This window comes from Calonectris borealis, chromosome W (genome assembly GCF_964195595.1).
Source record: "Calonectris borealis chromosome W, bCalBor7.hap1.2, whole genome shotgun sequence".
NCBI lineage: Eukaryota > Metazoa > Chordata > Aves > Procellariiformes > Procellariidae > Calonectris > Calonectris borealis.
In genome coordinates, this window is record NC_134351.1 from 37,539,828 (window position 1) to 37,563,836 (window position 24,009).

The following is a 24,009-nucleotide window of genomic DNA, read 5'->3' on the forward strand; positions in this document are numbered from 1 at the left end:
AGGTTGGAAAAGACCTCTAAGATCATCGAGTCCAACCATCAACCCAACGCCACCATGCCCACTACACCATGTCCCTAAGCGCCTCATCTACACGTCTTTTAAATACTTCCAGGGATGGTGACTCAACCACTTCCCTGGGCAGCCTGTTCCAAGGCTTGACCACTCTTTCAGTAAAGAAATTTTTCCTAATGTCGTAGCAGGTCGTTAACTGCTTCCTCTTGGATTATGGGGGGTTTATCCTGCTCGCCGTCCCTGTCTTCCAGCTCAGGGGGCTGAATACCCTGAGGATAACTGGTCTGACTACTAAAGACTGAGGCAAAGAAGGCATTAAGTACCTCAGCCTTATCCTCGTCCTCGGTGGCAATGTTCCCCCCGCATCCAATAAAGGATGGAGATTCTCCTTGGCTCTCGTTTTGTCATTAATATACTTGTAAAAACATTTTTTGTTGTCTCTCACGACAGTGGCCAGATTGTGTTCTAGCTGGGCTTTTGCCTTTCTAATTTCCTCTCTGCACGACCTAACGAGATCCCTGTACTCTTCTTGAGTTGCCTGCCCCTTCTTCCACAAGTGATAAACTCTCCTTTTTTTCCTGAGTCCCAGCCAGAGCTCCCCGTTCAGCCAGGCTGGTCGTCTTCCCCGCCCGTTCTTCTTGCGGCACATGGGGACAGCCTGCTCCTGCGCCTTTAAGACTTTCTTCTTGAAGAGTGTCCAGCCTTCCTGGACCCCTTTGCCCTTCAGGACTGTCTCCCAAGGGACTCTCTCAACCAGTGTCCTGAGCAGGCACTTGTGAGACCGCACCTCGAATACTGTGTTCAGTTTTGGGCCCCTCACTACAGGACAGACATTGAGGTGCTGGAGCGTGTCCAAAGAAGGACAACGAAGCTGGTGAAGGGTCTAGAGAACAAGTCCTATGAGGAGCAGCTGAGGGAACTGGGACTGTTTAGCCTGGAGAAAAGGAGGCTGAGGGGAGACCTCATCGCGCTCTACAACTACCTGGAAGGAGGTTGTAGCGAGGTGGGTGTCGGTCTCTTCTCCCAAGTAACAAGCGATAGGACAAGAGGAAATGGCCTCAAGTTGCGCCAGGGGAGGTTTAGATTGGATATTAGGAAAAATTTCTTCACCGAAAGGGTTGTCAAGCATTGGAACAGGCTGCCCAGGGAAGTGGTTGAGTCACCATCCCTGGAGGTATTTAAAAGACGTGTAGACGTGGCGCTTAGGGACATGGTTTAGTGGTGGACTTGGCAGTGTTAGGTTAACGGTTGGACTCGATGATCTTAAGGGTCTTTTCCAACCTAAATGATTCTATCTATCTTCTTGGACTTACGCGTCTTGTTACAGAGAATTAGGTTGTCAACCTTCCCCCTCAAGGGAGGGTAATGAGACTATGAAGCCAACACGAACACTGCTGTTTTACATCGGAAGCTATGCACCACTAATTTCTCCATAGAAAGACTTTTGTTCATCATACACTTGCTAGCCCAGATGAATATTGTCCTATGCTTCTCCAAACTCTCTCTCTAGTGTAACTTGCCTTTAACTTACTATAAGCCTATTCATTCTCCGAGAACAAACCCTTTAAAAGTTCTGATTATAGCTTTGATTTTGTCTCTCTTGCCCACTTAAAACATTGTGTATGCGCCGCTTTAGCTCCCAGCCCATTTAAAAACGAAGGAGGAAAAATTCTGTTTGATGTGTATTTACTACTTTATGGCTGCTAATATTAATACAGTGAATATAATCACTGTGTATTTCACCTTATTTAAATTCCAGTACAGATCATCAATTAAAATGCATGTGGTTAGAATTTAAGTTTAACAAAAAAAACAGAAGTACATGTTTTTAATAGCTGGATGTAAGCTAAATGCTTTATGGACTCGTACTTCATTTTTTGAACCAGGATCAACAATGAAATCAACACAACATGATGGAAAACACTCTGAGATTACTGTCTGCGACTGAAATTGTTTTTCTCTTCGATTGTTAAACAGAGCTACCCTCAAGGAGATTCAAACGAATTGCTTTATTTTCCTAGGCCAAAAAGAAACTGAGTGAGCACTGTATGGATTCTGCTCTGCATTGTTTTTGCTTACAATTGGAACAACATAGAAGAAATGGCAAAGTAGAGCAGTAGAATGACATTTGCTACTGTTAGTTTGCAAAAGAAGCCACCATTAGTTTGAAAATTGAAACCGAGCAAACAGAAAATGGACAACAGAGAGAAAAAAAATCTGAGCAGAATTTGGGGGGAAGTTTTTTTACTGTAAATCAAATGTCAACTCTGCTTACTTGGATGGTAGGTGCAAGTCTCAGCCTCTTAGTAAGAGTGAATTTTAAAGACAAGAACACTGGAGTGTCCCATATGGGTCTGTAGGAGACATAAGCAACACAAGCGAAGGTCACCAGAGCAGATCTTCTCCCTGTCACTGACTTAGCACAAAACAAGCCCACTACAATCCCTCCGACCCCAACAGCTCCAGCTGAAGTGACACTGATATTGAACACCCAGCAATGACTCACACATTGAGAGAAAAGTCATCTCAGGACTCGGGGCACTGCGGTGGAGACAAAACCAAAAGGTTAAACTCAAGGTTGTGAGAATTCAGCACAATCTCAACAAAAACCAAAATCACACATGCCCCAAACTACCAGCATTGCACAAGAGCAAGCGCAATCTGGAATGTGATATATCCCAGGTAAAGTTTCTCTGCACATCTGTAAATCAGCGGTACGGGCCACACCAGGTATCTTGCACATGTCTACTTTGTGTGATTTTGTTGCACACACAGAGTAACTGCTCTCCCAAACATGCAATGACAGAAAAAAAAGGCAGGCACAGCACAAGTCTCAGAAAACCTGTTCCCCCCGTGCTCTTCCTACTGGGCAATGGCTTTCACAGCAGAATATGGGCAATCCCATCTTATCTGGGATGTCTAGCAAGCCTGATCTATTTTTCCAAGTGTAGTTTAAATATTTAATGTTCAACTGCTTCTCAATAATTCTGTGCTGTGACAATGAGTGAAGGCAATCTGAACTGAGCAAAGACTGAACGGGCAATTTAAGTATCTGCCTGTAAGGTTGTCGTGGTTTAACCCCAGCCAGCAAATAAACCCCATGCAGCCGCTCGCTCATCCCCCCGCCTCCGGTGGGATGGGGAGAGAATCGGGAGGGCACAAGGAGGAAAACTCCCGGGTTGAGATAAAAACAGTTTAATAATTGAAATAAAACAAAGTAGAACAGTAATAATAACAATGAGAACAACAACAATAACAGAATACACAAAGCAGGCAATGCACAATGCAACTGCTCACCGACCGCTGACCGCGTGTCACGAACGGGGGCGAGCCCCCCCACCCCCCCCCCACAGTTTTTATACTGAGCATGACATCACATGGTATAGAATATACCATGGGGAACCACCCCGGCTGTGCTCCCCCCCACCACAACAGCTTCCCCTGCACTTGGCAGGGCATGGGAGGCCAAAAAGGTGCAAGCACCACCCCACAACAACCAAAGCATCGATGGGCCATCAACGCTCCTCTTATACCAAACCCAAAACACAGCACACCCCCCAAGCTACTGGGAAGAAAGTTAACTCTGTCCCAGCCGGAACCAGGACAAAGGTGTTCCTCCTGCCCTCATACAGACCTGCGCTTTACAGAAGGGAGAGAGATTTTCCAAATTGAGGAAATGAAAGAAGAGGAGAGGCTGTCAAAGGAAGATGCAGCAGCTCTTGTAGCTTAGCTCCGAGTCTAGTTGGGAGAACAGGCATCCTCCTCAGGGTGTGCACGTGTGTGATTTTGGTTTTGGCTGATGTTTTGTTTTCCTGGGTTCTACTCAAATAGAAGTCTGGAAGCATTTAAATTATACTTCTTTGGGAAGTGATTGCCTCCCTTCTATCACACACATATCTGTCACACAAACCACCAGTAAGATGACATTTTTCTTTTTTTGTGTCTTTATTCGTTTTTTTTCTGCCTGTTCCATGCCCCTGTTTTTTTCCTTTCTCTTCCTTGCTGCTCTGTATCTTTATCCTTCCATTCCTCCCTTTTCTGCCTTACTTATTTTGACTGCAATCAGTAGAAAACAATCCAGCTCAACGGGTCTCTATCACAATGGGAGCAGTAATACAAGTATTAATAACGTCCTGCTGTTAGCAAGAGAGACTGCAATCACTTTTTTAAGGACAAAGCAGTCTGACCTTAGGGAGCATATACAATACTTAGGATATTTACAAAAGTCATATTCCCTTTGGCAGCCTATTTTTATTACATGTTTTGTATCAGCCCTGGGGCTACTATTTTGTTTGTCTGGAGTCTCTGTGCTAGACAACATGCCTGGGAAAGTCAGCTCATATTTAACCCTATATTCTGTAGATGAAAACCATAATACAATGTACCTGGATTTCATTATCGATCAAACCACCAAGGAGGGCACTTATCATAAAGCTCTTGGCTTGCCAGTTTTAAAATTCTCCAAACTGCTTTGATGTGAACATCAAAAACTTCTGGACTACACGAACAACTATTTGCCAGACCTCATCCTTTAATTGTAGCAATTCCTACCTCAGTGCACCACTCACAGTAATTATGCAACGTTCTGAAAGATCATTAATTATATTGGTTCATTTTGGAGTGAACTGACTGTACTGAGGAGACACTGCACAGTAAACCCACAGCAGCACCACGTTTTGCTGCAGGAGGCTTTGCTCCAGCCAGTAACATCCATATCTGCTGAGATCTCAGGTGAGCGAAGTGTCCCTAACCTCACCAAAATTCAGTAAGAATTAAGATCCGTAGCCTTAGGACCTGAGACAGCAAAGTGACCCAGAAAGTCATGGCCACCAAAATGCTGTATGGAAACCTACAGACACATGTGTGGCATTGGTGTTACTCTTAACCAGCAGATATTCACAATGTATCACAGTAAGTGAGAACAATCTGTTCCCTTGGCAATCACAGCAAAGGAAATCGAATCAAACTAAGGACTGACAGGCAGCTGTGGAATTACAGCTGTTGTGTATGTTTAGTTTTCTAAAACCAAAACAAAATTCAAAATCTTATCCTCTCTTAAATTTTCAGCAAAATTCCACCATGGAGTGCATTTCCCTGCAAGATAACTGGAGATTAAGCAGTACTTTGCTCTAATCAGATAAATTTATTGTTTATAATATTATAATATCAATTGGGGCTTTTCCAATTCTATTAAAACTGAAATGATCAGCAAAACTTCAGAGAGGAAACACAACAGCAACAATAAAAAAGAAATCTCTAAAAAGAAAAGTCAGACGATAAGATGACAAAATGTCATCCTTGCTTACTCCAGCTGAAAGCTTCAAAATTGTATACAGCAATGTTTTCCGGTTGGAAAGCTCTGCAACATGCTCGTTGAGTATCTGGGAACCAGGAATTGCATATGGTCCCCAAGGGCATATTAGTGAAAGTGCTGATCTTTGTGAAACAGCTACAATCCAACTTACTTGCAATTACTTTTATCTTTTAAGAATGTGCAAAATGATACAGTCTATAAAAATAGTAGGCTCCACCAGCAATATCAGCATTCAAGAGAGTACAAAGAAATGCTTTTTGAGGCATGCCATCTCTGGTTAGCATCCGAATTAAGTAGGGTGTAAGTATATATGCATTCTCTTTGCAATTTGAATGAAGACATTTGAATTGTCTTTTTGTTATGAAGTGTAGAGCAATCTTTCACAGCAAAATTTAAAACCTGAAATGTAAAATACTTGTAGCTGCTAATTATCAGATGAAGCAGCTGACAATCCACATTGAAATGCATTCGTCCTATTTAAAAGACCTTTTGCTTGTGAAATACTAGAAAAAAAGTTATTGATGAAGTTCTAAGCCAAGATTTAAGCCCCACAACATGGCCTTTATTTACCATCATTAGCTAGGACTATTCTGCCAAGCACTCTTATTCTAAACCACCAGCAGCCTCTTACTCCCTGTGGGTCCCGCAGAAGGAAGGAGCAGGAATGGCCTCTGTCGCTACACACGCAGAATTAGGGTATAATCTGTTCCTTGAGGAACTTACACACTTCACTTTTAGCAAAAGATGCAGGAAATAGAGAATGCTCACCGTGATGTCAGAGAAAGATGGATAATTTCTCTCACAATAGTCTATTTGTTTAAAAAAAAATCAGTTTAGTCAACTAATTTAGTCAACTTTATTTGCAAGTTGAGAGGGAATTAGACTAATAGTTTAAGCTGAATAAAAGAAAAAAAAATCTTCCCTTTGCCCACGAAGGCAATAGCTAAAGTGTTCTTCCAGGATATGCAGATCCAGGTTCAAATTTTCATCTGCCTGATTCATGCATGCTGGTTTCCTTAATTTAGTCCTTTATTTTTATCAAAAAATTCTGAAAAGGAGCAAAACTATTTCTTTCAAGTCAATTTGCAACAATATTTAAGTGTCTAGTAGACAAAGAGATTTACATAATCATGGGATACAAATATTCTCATTTTCCCATCTGTTTCATGCTTGAATCTTCCTACAACTGGTGATTGACAAACAGCTTCCTACTAGCAAATGTTTCTGTTAAGTCTGTATATTGTCACTCTGAATCATTTTCACTGCTCTCGCTGAATTCTAACTGAATATAATATTTAGCTCTCCTAATAAACAGTTAGTATGTATAATTAATTAGGTGATCAAGTTTTGCTGGTTTTTAAAAAGGGGGCAACTCCAATTAATAAATTGTACCAGATTACATGTTGAGCCTCCTTGAACTTGGAAGTGACATAACCACTACCATCCCCTTATGGGAACACAGCTACACTATCAAGATAAAACGAGGGGATGCCCATTCCAGATGCTGCTTTTCCTTCTGGACCACGGCAACAATGTACGGTAGCACTGTTTAAAATGAAAATGAATGAAGGACTGTAATGAAAAGGACTACTGCTAAGATGTACAAAATGAATTGTCACATGCAAGTGATAACACACAGAAGCACTGAAGAAAACTGCAGCAACATTCGTGTAATTTAACATGCCAACAAATTGTTTAAATTTCTATCTGAGAGTGAAACAGGTTAATATCACATTCAAATAGCTGGAGAAGGCAGTAACATGTAATTGGGGCCTCATACTCTCATGCTGCCCAAATTTCATCAAATTTGATGAATTTTGCAGACAGTAGGAATTCTGGAGGTCTGGAGCACAAGTCTTATGAGGAGCGGCTGAGGGAACTGGGACTGTTTAGTCTGGAGAAGAGGAGGCTGAGGGGAGACCTCATCGCACTCTACAACTACCTGAAAGGAGGTTGTAGCGAGGTGGGTGTTGGTCTCTTCTCCCAAGTAACTAGCAATAAGACGAGAGGAAATGGCCTCAAGTTGCACCAAGGGAGGTTTAGATTGGACATTAGGAAAAATTTCTTTACTGAAAGAGTCGTTAAACATTGGAACAGGCTGCCCATGGAAGTGGTTGAGTCACCATCCCTGGAAGTATTTAAAAGACGTGTAGATGAGGTGCTTAGGGACATGGTTTAGTGGGCATGGTGGTGTTGGGTTGACGGTTGGACTCAATGATCTTAGAGGTCTTTTCCAACCTTAATGATTCTATGATTCTATGAATTCAAAGTCTAATTGGAATATTACATTATCAACAAATCTGCAGAACTTATTCTCTGGACATACATGATGGGGTCATTAGTACCAGGTACTTTGTGCAGTTACATACAAGAGTTTAAATGAGGTTTGCACTGAAAAGATATAGAATCATAGGATGGTTTGGGTTGGATGGGACCTTAAAGATCATCTAGTTCCAACCCCCCTGCCATGGGCAGGGATACCTTCCACTAGATCAGGTTGCTCAAAGCCTCATCCAACCTGACCTTGAACACTTCCAGGGAGGGGGCATCCACAGCTTCTCTGGGCAACCTGTTCCAGTGCCTCACCATGCTCACAGTAAAGAATTTCTTCCTAATATCTAATCTAAATCTACCCTCTTTCAGTTTAAAACTGTTACCCCTCATCCTATCACTACACTCCCTGAGAAAGAGTCCCTCCCCATCTTTCCTGTAGGCCCCCTTTAAGTACTGGAAGGCCGCAATAAGGTTTCCCCAGAGCCTTCTCTTCTCCAGGCTAAACCACCCCAACTCTCTCTGCCTGTCCTCATACGGGAGGTGCTCCAGCCCCCTGATTATCATCATGGCCCTCCTAGGGACCCGCTTGAGCACGTCTGTGGTGGTGCATTCATACCCCCCCCTTTTCTTCCCTGGGCCACTTGTTGATCTGGGCTGCTTGTTGATCTCAGAAATTTCCATGAAACCTCGGCCTTGGTGTATTGAAGTCTGGCAGTTGAGCGCCCCTTGACTGTATCAGAAACTCTGCATAGCTGAGGCTGGGAACATCCTCCTACTGCCTGGCCCAGGTGTCCAGCAGAACAACACCGAAACCTTGAGAATTTTTAGTAATTACCACCTGGGACTGTGGCCAGGGTGCAAATTTATGGATGACTAAAGCCAACCATCTTGCAAACCTATAAACGGTGGTCCTAAGTGAGGCCCTTTGAGCTCTCCTGGACCGCAGCGGGCTGCACCCAGCATCTCCCTCTGAGTGGGACGCCTCTCAGAGCTTGCGATCTTTCGGGCCTGCGATATTCGGAGGACCACTGGGTCCTGGGTGAGTCCCTTTCGAAGCTCAACCCTTCGCCCGTTGAGAGGGAATGCCTAGACATTCGACGTGAATATTTCTTCACTGAAATCGAGGGGAATTTTTAACAGGTATACCTTCTGTATATTTTTATATATATATATGTTTCTCTGTGTGTGTGAACTAATAGTAAGCATAATCTGTAATTAAGTTGTGATTGTAGTAGACTTACTAACCTACTTTGCAAATATTGAATAGTTAATGATTAGGCGTTACTAAAGTTTGTTAATGATTAGTTGATACTCAAGTGTTGCTAAATTGTGAATGAAACCTAGACTGTCCCTGAAATATAAACCCTTAGATGATTTTCCTTTATATGTTTCACCCGTGTAGTAAGTAATAGAGTGAACCTTGCCATCGAATTCTATTAGGTCGCACCTTTATAAATCTCTATTAAAATCACTTTCTGCTAATTTCTTTGACGGTGATTCTTTAAGTGGCCTCTAAACCACTTATTCGCAACAACGTCCATGTCTTTCTTGTACTGGGGGCTCCAGAGCTGGACGCAGTACTCCAGGTGGGGTCTCACCAGAGCAGAGTAGAGGGGCAGAATCACCTCGTTCGACCTGCTGTTCACGCTTCTTTTGATGCAGCCCAGGATACGGTTGGCTTCCTGGGCTGCTAGTGCACATTGCTGGCTCATATTCAGTTTTTCATCCACCAACACCCCCAAGTCCTTCTCCGCAGGTCTGCTCTCCATCCCTTCATCCCCCAGCCTGTATCCACGTTTGGGATTGCCCTGACCCAGGAGCAGGACCTTGCACTTGGCCTTGTTGAACTTCATGAGGTTCACATGGGCCCGCCTCTCAAGCCTGTTGTCCTGGTTTTAGCTGGGATAGGGTTAAATTTCTTCCTAGTGCTATGTTTTGCATTTAGTATGAGAAGAATGTTGATAACACACTGATGTTTTCAGTTGTTGCTAAGTAGCCTGGCTAGCAGGGCTAGTCAAGGACATTCAGCTTCCATGCTCTGGAAGAAGCTGGGAGGGAGCATAGCCAGGACAGCTAGCCCAGCTGGCCAACGGGGTATCCCAATCCATGTGACTTCATGCTCAGTATATGAAGGGTAGGCGTGATCCAGGAAGTAGCGATTGCTACTTGGTTATCGGTCAGCACAGGTGGTGAGCAATTGCATTGTGCATCACTCATTTTGTATATTCTATCATTATTATTATTATTATTATTATTATTTTCCCTTTTCTGTTCTATTAAACTGTCTTTATCTCAACCCACGAGTTTTTCTCACTCTTACCCTTCCGATTCTCTCCCCGTCCCACTGGGGGGGGCGGGGGGAGTGAGAGAGCGGCTGCGTGGTATTTGGCTGCCTGCCAGGTTAAACCACGACAGTCCTTTTTGGTGCCCAACGTGGGGCTCGAAGGGTTGAGATAACGATAGATCTGACCAAAGCATGTTAAGACAAAGTTTGTTATAAGCATTCATTATATTGATTGGTCACAATGTTGATGTATTGGCTGTCAAAGTTGTGGGGCTGGCTCTCAATGTTGGGTTATGTAATACCTTGCTTGCAGTATATGTTCCCTTTTGTGCTGTTTATCACTATTCGGAACTGGCCCAAGATTATCATTTTGCTGCTGTTTTATGATGTGATAAAATCATTGGTCGTAAGTCTAATCTGGTATCTGTACTCAGCACTGCCATCATCTCTGTACCTCGGGAACCACCTCTTAGAAACTATTAGTAATTACACTTTTTTCTCCTCGGAGAATGAATTTATGGGGGAGACGGGATGGGACACTCTCTCCCACTTGTCCATCTTCCCTTCCATATCGTCAGAAACTCCTTTTTCTTCTGTCCTCTTCATGAAGCTGACCACAACACTCCCTGAGAATTTTGAATATCCTTGGGATGTTCAAACAAGCATGTTCATATTGCTATGTCTCCTGAATGTGGTTCAGGCCTTGTTTAGGGTTAAACAACTATTCAGGAATAATGTCCAGAGATCAAACCCGGCAACAGACATGGTGGCTACTCAAACCCCTGCGACAGGCACTGCAGTTACTCCAACCCCCGCAACAGGCACTGTGGCTACTCAAACCCCGGCGACAGTCACTACAGTTACTCCAACCCCTGCAACAGGCACTGTGGCTACTCAAACCCTGGCAACAGTCACTGCAGTTACTCCAACCCCCGCAACAGGCACTGTGGCTACTCAAACCCCGGCAACAGACACCGCAGGTACTCCAACCCCCGCGACAGGTACCGCAGCCACTCAAACCCCGGCAACAGTCACTACAGCTGAACCAGAGGACCAACCCTTGCTGGTATCCGTTGCCCCTGTACAGAAAAGGAAATCTTGGAAGCGGAAGTCAGGTCGTTTAGAAAGGGATGATGGAAAAGCAGGGCCATCACGAGGAGGGGAAGAGAAAGAACTCATAAATGAGACAGAAACCACCCGATCCCTATCCCTGGGTGAGTTGCGAGGTGTGCGGAAAGATTTCAGCCGTCGTCCAGGCGAGCATATTGTTACCTGGCTGCTCCAATGCTGGGATAATGGGGCCAGTAGCCTGGAATTAGAGGGGAAGGAAGCCAAACAGCTGGGATCCCTTGCTAGGGAAGGGGGCATTGACAAAGCAATTGGAAAAGGGACGCAGGTCCTCAGCCTCTGGAGGCGACTGCTGTCAGGCGTGAAGGAAAGGTATCCCTTCAAGGAAGATGTTATATATCGCCTAGGCAAATGGACCACTATGGAGAGAGGTATCCAGTACCTGAGAGAATGAGGCGTGCTGGAGGTGGTTTATAGTGACCTGGACAACGACCAAACGCCCAAAGATCCAGATGAAGTCCAGTGCACGCGACCCATGTGACGGAAGTTGGTATGGAGCGCACCAGCGTCGTATGCCAGTTCGTTGGCAGTACTGTCCTGGAAAGAGGAAGAAGCACCAATGGTGGATGACGTGGTTAGCAGACTCCGGGAATATGAAGAAACTATCTCCTTCTCCCTTGTCTCGGTGGTGGAGAAACTGTCCCGGGAGGTCCAGCAACTCAAAGAGGATATGTCCTGTTCTCCACCTGTACGGACCAGTATCTCAGCCATTAGGAGTCAGCGTTTTTCTCCTCAAGAGAGAGGATATAGAAAGTACACACCACGGGGCACCCTGTGGTTTTACCTGCGTGACCACGGAGAGGACATGAGGCAGTGGGATGGAAAACCTACCTTGACCCTAGAGGCATGGGTATGTGAGTTGCAAGGAAAAACAATGACACAAGGGGGTTCTCCCAGGAAAAACGCTGCTCCAGTTGTCAGGAAAAACCTGTCTCACGATGGTCCAGTTTCCAGTGCACAGTTCCCCAGACAGAGTAGAAGGGCTGATCTTACTTTGGATTGTAATGAATCAAATTCTGGACTCGCGTTTGCAAGAAGTGAGAAACGGATACTATGACCAGAACTAGAGGGGCCCTGCCTCCGGCCAGGTGCAGGAAAGGGACAACTGGGTTTACTGGACTGTGTGGATTCGATGGCCTGGCACATCAGACCCACAGGAGTATAAGGCTCTCGTAGACACCGGTGCACAGTGTACCCTGATGCCATCAAGCTATGAAGGGGCAGAACCCATTTGTATTTCTGGAGTGACAGGGGGATCCCAAGAGTTAACTGTATTGGAGGCCAAAGTGAGCCTAACCGGGAACGAGTGGCAGAAGCACCCCATTGTGACTGGCCCAGAGGCTCCGTGCATCCTTGGCATAGACTACCTCAGGAGAGGGTATTTCAAGGACCCAAAAGGGTACCGGTGGGCTTTTGGTATAGCTGCCCTGGAGATGGAGGAAACTAAACAGCTGTCCACCTTGCCTGGTCTCTCGGAGGACCCTTCTGTTGTGGGGTTGCTGAGGGTTGAAGAACAGCAGGTACCAATCGCCACCACAACAGTGCACCGGCAGCAATATCGCACCAACCGAGACTCCTTGATTCCCATCCATAAGCTGATTCGTCGACTGGAGAGCCAAGGAGTGATCAGCAAGACTCACCCTTTAACAGTCCCATATGGCCAGTGCGAAAGTCCAATGGAGAGTGGAGACTAACAGTAGACTACCGTGGCCTGAACGAAGTCACGCCGCCACTGAGTGCTGCCGTGCCGGACATGCTAGAACTTCAATACAAACTGGAGTCAAAGGCAGCCAAGTGGTACGCCACAATGGATATCGCTAATGCGTTCTTCTCAATCCCTTTGGCGGCAGAGTGCAGGCCACAGTTTGCTTTCACTTGGAGGGGCGTCCAGTACACCTGGAACCGCCTGCCCCAGGGGTGGAAACACAGCCCTACCATTTGCCATGGACTGATCCACACCGCACTGGAACAGGGTGAGGCTCCAGAACACCTGCAGTACATTGATGACATCACCGTGTGGGGCAACACAGCAGAGGAAGTTTTTGAGAAAGGGAAGAAAATAATTCAAATCCTTCTGAAGGCCGGTATTGCCATAAAACAAAGTAAGGTCAAGGGACCTGCACAGGAGATCCAGTGTTTAGGAATAAAATGGCAAGATGGACGTCGTCAGATCCCAATGGTTGTGATCAACAAAATAACAGCCATGTCCCCACCAACTAGCAAAAAGGAAACACAAGCTTTCTTAGGCGTTGTGGGCTTTTGGAGAATGCATATTCCAGATTACAGCCTGATTGTAAGCCCTCTCTATCAAGTGACCAGGAAGAAGAACGACTTCAAATGGGGCCCTGAGCAACGACAAGCCTTTGAACAAACTAAACGGGAGATAGTTCATGCAGTAGCCCTTGGGCCAGTCTGGGCAGCACAAGATGTAAAAAATGTGCTCTACACCACAGCCGGGGAGAATGGCCCTACCTGGAGCCTCTGGCAGAAAGCACCAGGGGAGACTCGAGGTCGACCCTTAGGGTTCTGGAGTCGGGGATACAGAGGATCCGAGGCCCGCTACACTCCAACTGAGAAGGAGATATTGGCAGCATATGAAGGGATTCAAGCTGCTTCGGAAGTGGTTGGTACTGAAGCACAGCTCCTCCTGGCACCCCGACTGCCGGTGCTGGGCTGGATGTTCAAGGGGAGGGTCCCCTCTACACATCATGCAACCGATGCTACGTGGAGTAAGTGGGTCACGCTGATCACACAACGGGCCCAAATAGGAAACCCCAGTCACCCAGGAATCTTGGAGGTGATCACGAACTGGCCAGAAGGCAAAGATTTTGGAATATCGCCAGAGGAGGAGGTGACACGTGCTGAAGAGGCCCCACTGTCTAACAAACTACCAGAAAATAAGAAGCAATATGCCCTGTTCACTGATGGGTCCTGTCGCCTTGTGGGAAAGCATCGGAGGTGGAAGGCTGCTGTATGGAGTCCTATATGACAAGTTGCAGAAACTGCTGAAGGAGAAGGTGAATTGAGCCAGTTTGCAGAGGTGAAAGCCATCCAGCTGGCTTTGGAGATTGCTCAATGAGAAAAATGGCCAGTACTTTATCTTTATGGGGGTGGTTGCAGCAATGGAAGCAGAACAACTGGCAGCGCAGAGGGAAACCCATCTGGGCTGCCACGTTGGAGAAAGATATTGCTGCCTGGGTAGAGAACCTGGCTGTAAAAGTACGTCACGTAGATGCTCACGTACCCAAGAGTCGGGCCACTGAAGAACACCAAAACAACCAGCAGGTGGACCAGGCTGCTAAGATTGAAGTGGCTCAGGTGGATCTGGACTGGCAACATAAGGGTGAACTGTTTATAGCTCAGTGGGCCCATAACACCTCAGGCCATCAAGGAAGAGATGCAACATATAGATGGGCTCGTGATCGAGGGGTGGACTTGACCGTGGACGCTATTGCACAGGTTATCCATGAATGTGAAACATGCGCTGCAATCAAGCAAGCCAAGCGAGTAAAGCCTCTCTGGTATGGAGGACGATAGTTGAAATATAAATATGGGGAGGCCTGGCAGACTGATTATATCACACTCCCACAAGTCTGCCAAGGCAAGCGCTGTGTGCTCACTATGGTGGAAGCAACCACCAGGTGGCTGGAAACATATCCTGTGCCCCATGCCACCGCCCGGAACACCATCCTGGGCCTTGAAAAGCAAGTCCTATGGCGACATGGCACCCCAGAAAGAATTGAGTCAGACAACGGGACTCATTTCTGAAACACCCTCATAGACACCTGGGCCAACGAGCATGGCATTGAGTGGGTCTATCACATCCCCTACCATGCACCAGCCTCCGGGAAAATCGAACGATACAACAGGCTGCTAAAGACTACGCTGAGAGCAATGGGTGGTGGGACATTCAAGCATTGGGATACACATTTAGCAAAAGCCACCTGGTTAGTCAACACTAGGGGATCTTTCAATCGAGCTGGCCCTGCCCAATCAAAACTCTTCTGTACTGTAGATGGAGATAAAGTCCCTGTCGTGCACATAAGAAATATGCTGGGGAAGACAGTCTGGGTTACTCCTGCCTCTGGCAAGGGAAAACCCATCCGTGGGATTGCTTTTGCTCAAGGACCTGGGTGCACTTGGTGGGTAATGCGAAAGGATGGGGAGGTCCGGTGTGTACCTCAAGGGGATTTGATTTTGGGTGAAAATAGCCAATGAACTGAATTTTATGATGTCAATTGTTATATGATATTGTATATCATTATTTCTATGGTTGCTACCAGTGGTATTGCATTAAAAATCACCCAGATTAATGAAGAATGAACTAACTCCAATGAAACCAAGCAAAGTGCAACAATGATAAAACCGTACAAGCACAGCAATACTGACATCAGAACTGGCTTCAGGATGCAACAGTCCAACACCAAGTTAAACCACGACACCTGTCAAGGTTCCTCTGGATGGCATCCCTTCCCTCTGGCGAATCAGCTGCACCACTCAGCTTGGTGTCATCTGCAAACTTGCTGAGGGTGCACTCAATCTCACTATCCATGTCCCCGACAAAGATGTTAAATAATACTGGTCCCAATACGGACCCCTGAGGGACACCACTCATCACTGATCTCCACCTGCACGTTGAGCCGTTGACTGCAACTCTTTGAGTGCGACCATCCATCCAATTCCTTATGTTGTACAAGCTCCAACTGCTTTTTGCATCTGTTCCTCTGTACTCTTATGAAAATAAATACAGAGAACATTTTAAAAAATACAAAACAAACTAACCCAAGGGCCAGACTGCACACATTCAAAAAGGAAAAATACATCTAATTATGTACAAGGTTGCTATGACCACAGAGAAATGCCAATATATTCTCAGTGCTTGGCCCTGCTTTTGGCTTGGCCCTGCATTTGGCTCATCTTTATTCATGAGTAAATCTGGTTTAAAAAAAAAACTTAAAAAAATCAAGAAATATTTTTTGTGATGAAAAGATGCTATTTTTATTGAAGTGCTCTGCAAACATGCTGATTTTCATGAAAAATCTCAGCAGGAGGAAAAAAAGGATGAAATTGCTTTCAGTCAAGAATTTATGCTTTGGAAAACTAATTTTGCTCAGGAATTTTGACATCTGACTTCAAATTTATTTCTTTTTTTATTTAACTAATTGTACAGCAGATCATTAGTAGTGGTGCATGTTGTCTTATGCCTGGCATGTTATGACATGAGATAAATTTTGTGACATTTTGTTTAATTTCTACACAAAAGATACTTTGACCTAGAAAAGAAATTAGGTGTGTATGCTAATAGTAAATAGCAGTTGACATTAACTAACTTTTTAAACTATCGCTAACAATGTATTTAAATTACTATATTATTCATAACTATTGTCATTATGAAATACCGTGAAAAACCGTCTAGGAAAAGAAAAAAATGAAATTTTCTAAGAATAAATATTAGAACACCAAAATCAAGTTTCTCAGAAATCTGAAGTGAAAATTGCCTAAAGCCACAGCTGAGTTCTGTTCCAGCTGAAGTTTTTTAAATGTTCACTGTCATTCCAGATTTGAAAACCAAATTCTAAAGTATCTGAATGTCCTACGAAACAAGACCCACCTCGAGGCACCACAGGCTTAGTCAACACTTGCACGTGTTTCCTGTCATCTTGTTATCAACTTCAACCTTGAAATATTAATGAATCTTAAATTAAAACACGTTCTGCCAAGGTTATTCCCACATGCCTGCTAGAAGCGCACCTTGCTACCAGGAGCAATGGGGATGCTGCTCTTCCCCTAAGGTTCATCATCACGGATGGATGATGCTGCTGGTCCACATCAGTGTTACATACCTCAGAGGGGCAGGACCAGCAGCGCACCACAGCACAGGTATGTCCTCTGTGAAAAGCTGTTCTGCTGAGCCGCACACCTCCATTTCCAAGATGCTGCCCTGCTCTTGTGAAATGGACATCGTGAAAGAGAGAGACATTGCAGAGAGGGGGATGGAGCCCTCCTCACCCGATCCTAAAGGCTAGACCTTGAAAACGCATGATTACATGGAAATTGATTTTTTCTTTTTTAAAGTAAGGCAGTCCTAGCAGTCATAGATACAGAAAAGATTTGAAATATGAGCCAAAACAACCTAGGGTGCAATGCAGTGATTTGGAAACGCTCATTCACAGTCTGTGCTTGTTCAGGATGGTGAATACTGCTTGGGACTTTGCGGGGGGAGAGCTGGGGGGGGGAGGGAGGGAGGGCTCAACACAACCAGAGCCCAAAGGTCAGAAGTACCTCAGCAAGGATGAAAGGAAGTACAAGTGGGACTTGGCAGCCAGACATAGTCCTGCTTTCTTTGCATGGTGGTCTGCAGCATGCGGTGGAGCCTGTGAAGTCCTCATCCATTACACACGAAGCAGACCCACTTTGCTCAGACGGATCTTGGGACATGCAGTAACTAGCAGGATGGTCACGTGTGTGCCGCTTTATGCACCTCCTACTCTGGCTTTTTTCTTCAGTAACTCCCCGCTCAGCACAACCTTGGTCACCCCAGTGCTCTGCTCCCAAAACAGAGAAACACTGCAGGTTCAACCAAGTACTCTCCTTCCCTGCAAAACCTACACACTGCCTCTCTCCAAAAAGTGCTGTGTGCTACAGAGCTGCTTAAAAGACTCTGCCTCACCTTCACAGGGAGAGGAGAAGATAAGGGAAGCAGGGAAGGGTGGTCTCTAATCCTCACACAGCCCTTCCCAGGGGCCCTAAGGATGCTAACACTGCTGCTGAGAACTGGGCAGTGGCGTGACACCTTCCCAGGTGGCTGTGGCTGCTGGAGGGCATGAATGAGCCCTGAGCACGTGAATGAGTGTCGTGGTTTAACCCCAGCCAGCAAAAAAATAAACCCCACGCAGCCGCTCGCTCACCCCCCACTCCAGTGGGATGGGGGAGAGAATCGGGAGGGCACAAGTAGGAAAGCTCCCGGGTTGAGATAAAAACAGTTTAATAATTGAAAGAAAACTAAGTAGAACAGTAATAATAACAATGAGAACAACAACAATAACAGAATACATAAAGCAGGCAATGCACAACGCAACCGCTCACCGACCGCGTGTCACGAACGGGGGGTGAGCCCCCCCACACACCTGGTTTTTATACTGAGCATGATATCACATGGTATAGAATACCCCATTGGCCAGCTGAGTCAACCACCCCGGCTGTTCTCCCCCCTCCCGGTGCAAGCATCACCCAGCAACAGCTAAAGCATCAATGGGCCATGAACGCTCCTTTCACACTAAACCCAAAACACAGCGCACACCCCCCAAGCTACTGGGAAGAAAGTTAACCCTGTCCCAGCCGGAACCAGGACAATGAGGCACAACACTGCTGCACCATGCATCTACAGCTCTCTGGTATTTATGCCAAACAGAAAATGTTCTGGGAAGAAATGGAAGATCTCTGCAACACTTTTCACAAGCATCAATGTGCCTTTTATCGCATTTTTGGTATACATAAGTGGCTGCCTGGCACACGCATGCATACACACACAGGCAGAGCAGAGTCACCTTCATAAAGTAACCTCTCACAAGAAGCAGCTTTCGTAGATGAAACATCTCATCTGTGAGGATGGGACTAATCAGAGGACATCAGTAAAGGGATACGTGTGTGCTCATACTTTGTGTATATTTCTCCAAAAGCACATCTACTGTCAACTGTTCTGGGACATTTGTCATCATTAAAACAGCTTTAAAATTCTTCTGAAAACAGATGATGTTTCTCAAATACACAGCTGAAAAATGAAAAATCAGGGTTGGATTCATCTTACTTAATTTGAGAGGCCTTTGCCGAAGTCTCCCCCAGAGCTGGTTGCTGAAGAAGTTACTCATTCTGAGGGTATGATTCATCTACCTAAATGTAAACGTCTGCGGCCCCCGCGCCTGCCACCAACACGCGTGTGTCTCCCGCACTCCGCCCCCCCGGGGCGGCGCGGCGCCTTCCCCGCGGGCAGCGAGCCCCGAGCTGCGGCAACGCGTGTGTCCCGCGGCTCCGCGCCCCCCCGCGCGGCCGCGGCGCTCACCTGAAGCAGGTGGTGAGCTCGCCCGTGGGCTTCAGGCAGGGGTACCGGGTGGTGGCGATTTTGTTCTCGGAGCAAACCTCCCTGCAAGGCGGAGAGTCGGATTATTAGAAAAAGGGAGAAAAAAGCAAAAGAAGGTGGTGGATGAGGAGGAAACGCACAGAAACAGGAGCACGGGGGTCCGCGGTGGGGAAACACCCACCTGTCGCTGTCCTGTGGCTCTTCCCGGTAGGTCCAGGCGTGCCTCAGCGCCAGGAGCAGCAGCAGCCGGAGCGGGGCCAGGCTACCGGCCGGCCGCCCCATCGGGCCACCTCTCCCCTGCGCGCCGCGCCGGCTCGGCCCGCCCCGGCCGGCGGCGGGGCTGCGCCGACCCGCCGCTCCTCCCGCCCCGGCGGAGGGCCGTCCCCCGCGGCCGCCAGATGTGCCCGCGGGGAGGGGCCACGCCCGCCCAGATGTGCCAGCAGATGCGGCCTCGCGGCGGGGCAAGGCAGGGAGGCAGCCAGATGTGGCGGGGTCGCGGCAGATGTGCGGCGGGGGTGGGGGGACACCAACCCCCCCCGGCCCCCCCGGCTGCAGGGAGCACGGGGAAAGATGCAGGGGGTGCCCGCCCCAGGGTGAGCGGGGCAGAAAGTGATGGAAAGGGAAAGGTCCGAAACCGTGGGGTTGATAAGCGGCTCTTGGTGCACCGTCACTGATGCTTTCCAGATTCGGCTTTATCTTAAATCCCTTTCCCAAAGGAACAGAGCAGTTCAAAGCATCTCTGCTGCGACAGTTGTTTATCCTTTTGTGTACAGCTGCCACTTCCCCGCCATTCATAAAAAGGAGATTAGCGACAACAGACTTTGATAAAATAGTGCATCAGGTCTGGCCCGTTGTATCATATCATTTTCATGGTTAAACTGCCTGGAACCAGGGGAGCAAACCTGCAAAATGACGATGCCTTTGCAAAGTGTTTGGCCAATGCATTAGCTTTGATCACCACAAAACTTCCTACAAGTATGAAAGGCTTCAGGGAAACAAGGGTGTGCAAGTCAGCCTTACTAGCACTTTCACCTGTAGTATAAATAATCTCATTTTACAGCCAGAAAAATCAGGGATATGTGAGCAACAGATTGTACTCATATATTATTACAGCCGGAAAAGTCAGGGATATGCAAGTAACAAATTGTAACTCCTAGACTAAACCAGCACAGAAGTAATAAAGGGGTGCAAGAGAACTCGAGCAACCCGCCTTCTATTTTTTGCTCTGCTACAGGCAACATTTGAACAAGTCACTTCACCGCTCCATGCCTCAGTTTCCCCTGTCTGTAACAGGAAGACCCTAATAGTTAAAAAAATAATAATGCAGATCCCCATATATGAATCAGCTATGATTGAGCTGTTAATCCCTTTGGTATGTTGTTCGGTACCCAGAAGACGACTAATGATAGATGGACTCTTACTTGGGAAACTCTAGGGCTTTCCCTGACTTGCGCAGCATCTGCTGTCACCACGGTCTGCTGTATGCACTGTGAACTGCCAACTTCAAGGTATTTCTCCACTCTAGGTGCCGCTGCATATTCTTTCTATTCCTGTGCTCAGTTAAGCAAAGGAATTCTGCATGGCAGATTTTTTTCCCCACTTGTTTTTGCTTTTGCTGTTGAGAGGATGTTTTGGATGTTTATTCCTTCGTAATTACTTCTTTTCCTTTATACAAATAATGAGTAAGCAAAGACAGGACTTGCTGTCTTGAAGCCAGAGAAAACCATGGGTGTTTCTCGCAGGGCTAAGCCCTCAGTCTCTCTCACACAGCCACTCCTGATTGGGAGATAACAGGAACAAAAGCAGGACCTGGGTGCTTGGATCCAAATGCTCAGGAGACACCTATCTCTACACTGTGTTCTTTACCCTCCCACCCCAAGTGGAAAGTATCCAGTGACAAGGTCTGAAACAAAGAGGTTTGCACTGCTGTAACCCCTGTGATGTCTGTCTATAGATAACAAAGGATTTAATTTACCACATTCCAGAAGCGGTCACAGTCCTTCCAAAAAGCTCTATTTTTTTAGAAATTGAATCATACCTGAGCACAGAACCGAAATCCTTTGGATGATTTCCAACCCTTACCCAAGTGTCATGACTTCAGAAGGACTCTGATTTTAAAAGGATCCCTATATAGGCCTGGAATAAGTATGCCTCCAAAAAGTTTTCTCCAGAACTTTTGCCATTCAGTGCAGATCTGATTCACTACCTGAATTGCTTAACTCAGCTCTCTGCCTTTTCTTTAATGCCTGCCACCCACATAGCACTGTACTATCTTTTTAATTAAAAATATTATAGCAGCTTACATATGTTTTTATTTAACTCATGCAAACAGCCTTGTTAATTTAAACAAGGCAATCTGCAGGTGAAGCTAATCCTGTACTCAACTCTTTGCTAAACCAGGCCCCAAAGTTTTATATTCAAAAGAATTTAAGTGTGATCAATAGTAGATAGAAAAGAGAGGTTAAACAGCACCATGCAATAATATCCATACTTTGCAGTTGGTAACCCTATTACCGCTGAATACATTAAAGTTGAGGGTTTCATCATTTTGCTTCATCAGCTTCATCTCAGCTTTAATGACCATGCAGCCAGGGCCATCCTGAGAACAAGGCTTGCTTCCTGGAAAGTGTTGAAAGGTGGCAGTGGTTAAGGAAACACTGAAATGTTCCTGTTGCCTCAGGGAAGGAATGATCTGGGACTGTTTTCATATATAGTAAATAAGCAGAAAGTGATTTCTTGTGCAAGGGACGCTTTTCCTTGTGCAGGGTTATGTTAGTTTGACTTGCCCAACTCAAGCATGTATGAAGTTTATTAAGCTGCACACTAAATTTTAGAATGCTCTCAAAGAAAAGAATGAGGAAATCAATGTAGTAAAGTGCTTGTCAGAAGTTTTATTTATACCGTTTACATAGGAAAATGCATTGTTTCCTCCAGTTCATTCATAATGATGTTGTTAAATTAATAATACAAATTCAAGTTTCTTTTCTGGATTTTGCTGGTAACTGGAATATCTCAGAAGCAAACTTTGATCGCCACCTCAGAAGAGGCTCTTTCAGAAGCCCATTTCCACAGTGGAAAGGCACAACCTCTGCATACTGCAGAACAGGAGGAAAAGGGTGTACAGGGCAACCCTGACTCTTTAGAAATACACTGAGGTCATTTGCATCCATGAAGAGCTCACAAGATCTCAAACAGCTATAATATTATCCTACTACTCATAGAGCTCAGTCAGAGCCTGTTGTATTAGGCTCAGTACAAATGCACAGAGAGGGTTGAAAGTTTAATGGTGATCCTGAACATAGAAGATTATTTTTCCCTACTTCCTACCCCCACCTTTAAAAATATTATGAACATCATGTTTTGGAGTGGGGGGTGGTGTTGGGTTTTGGTTTTTTGGGGTTTTGTTTTGGGGTTATTTTTTTTAAAGATGTATCACTCTGATTTTTCTTAATCTGTTTACAACTGACATTTTCATCAGTGCATTTTCCATCTGCTTCAATTAAAAAAGCAAGTAACCAGTTATTGTAAATAGTCTTAATCCTAGTACAGCATTGTGTTTGCATCAAGTGCCTTGGTGGCAACTCCACCAGATCTCCAGCTGTCGGCATTGATGTGTTCGGGGAAATCAGAGCAGGACTGAAGATGTAAACAAACAGAAAACAGAAGTTTTAAAGAACATCTTGGGCCTAGGATACTTTTTGGATTTGAAAGGCCTCGTGTTGGTCATTTGTGAACTAGGTTCCCTTCCAGGTGAATGCCCAGACTGAACCTATCCAGATCCAGACTTGTACTTCTAAGGGATATTGCACAGTCCAAGCTAAACACTCACCCAGGCTTGGGCAATGTGGGGATTTCCCGTGCCATTTCAACTCCAGGAGGCATCTAGAGCAGTGTCCCATCTCAGAAAAAAGCCAGAACCAGACAGTAGAGAGAGAAAAAAAAATGTCCTGAATAATTATATCTAGCTCCCTAGAGAGTGGTGGAGTTTCTTCCTAACCACTCTGTGATTAACAGAGTTGCCTGATCTGTAAAGGCTGTGTGAAGCAAAAAAAGAAATAAGCAGAGCAAAGGCAAAGAGTGAAAGCAAAAGCTGTCAGAGATGATCCATGGGTCCACAGGTAGCAGATCTGGGACGGTAAGGAGGGGAGAGAAAGGACAGAAAAAAAGAAAGAGGAAGATGCACAGGAAAACTAGGGAAGAGAAAGGAGCTGAAGAAATGTCAGGGAACCTTACAGCAGGGGCTGAGGTCTGCCCAGGTCTAAACAGGTATTACAACCTGAAAGAGGATGGTTGAGCAGCCAGGAGAGCATGTGTCAGAGCAGGAAAGAGGTAGGAAAGCATACTGAGAAGATAGTGGTATGGTCACAGCAGCACGCAGTTATGTTTGGGTGGCAAAGAGCAGAAGGCGAGGAGAAGGGCTAAAAAGCTGGGGGAAGGTGGTTATGCTTCTTATCTCTTTGTTCCAGCTATCCTGTGTCATATCTTGAAAAGATGAGAAACTGTGAAAGTGACAATATTTTATTTATTTTGCCTAGTAGGTACAAGATGTTATCTTACCTCTGGAGCCCAACATATGAAATACGCCACAAAACATGCATTAAATAAAAATACTGAGGCAGAGGGAAGATACTTCTCGTCACAAACACTATTACGGCCCTTAATCTATCTAGGAGACAAAAAGTCTCTGCTTTCTGTCAGAGGCATTTTTAGTTAAACATGTTAACGTAGGATCAAGGTAGTTGAAATGTGATGCAACTGTTTTTAAAACAGCCATGGAAAAAGGCACCTCGGAAAAAACATGCAATGGAGACCATCAGGCATTGCCTCCAGAGAGCATCACAGCTACTGAAAGGATTTACCCCAGACTGCTTCCTCCATTTCACAGATAATTAATTACAGGGCTCATCTTAGATTAGTAGC

General features: G+C 45.6%; 1 protein-coding gene across 1 annotated transcript in view; it reads right to left on the bottom strand.

Moving 5' to 3' along the window:
* The window catches only part of LOC142074905 (collagen and calcium-binding EGF domain-containing protein 1-like), a 181,395-nt gene extending 162,024 nt beyond the window's left edge, over positions 1-19,371 (bottom strand). Inside the window, exons 1-2 of the mRNA XM_075135870.1 lie at positions 19,271-19,371; positions 19,072-19,152 (exon numbers count right to left, since the gene is read on the bottom strand). Coding sequence (XP_074991971.1) covers positions 19,072-19,152; positions 19,271-19,371 — 182 coding nt within the window. The remainder of the gene's footprint in view (positions 1-19,071; positions 19,153-19,270) is intronic.
* Positions 19,372-24,009: the final 4,638 nt, after the last annotated feature.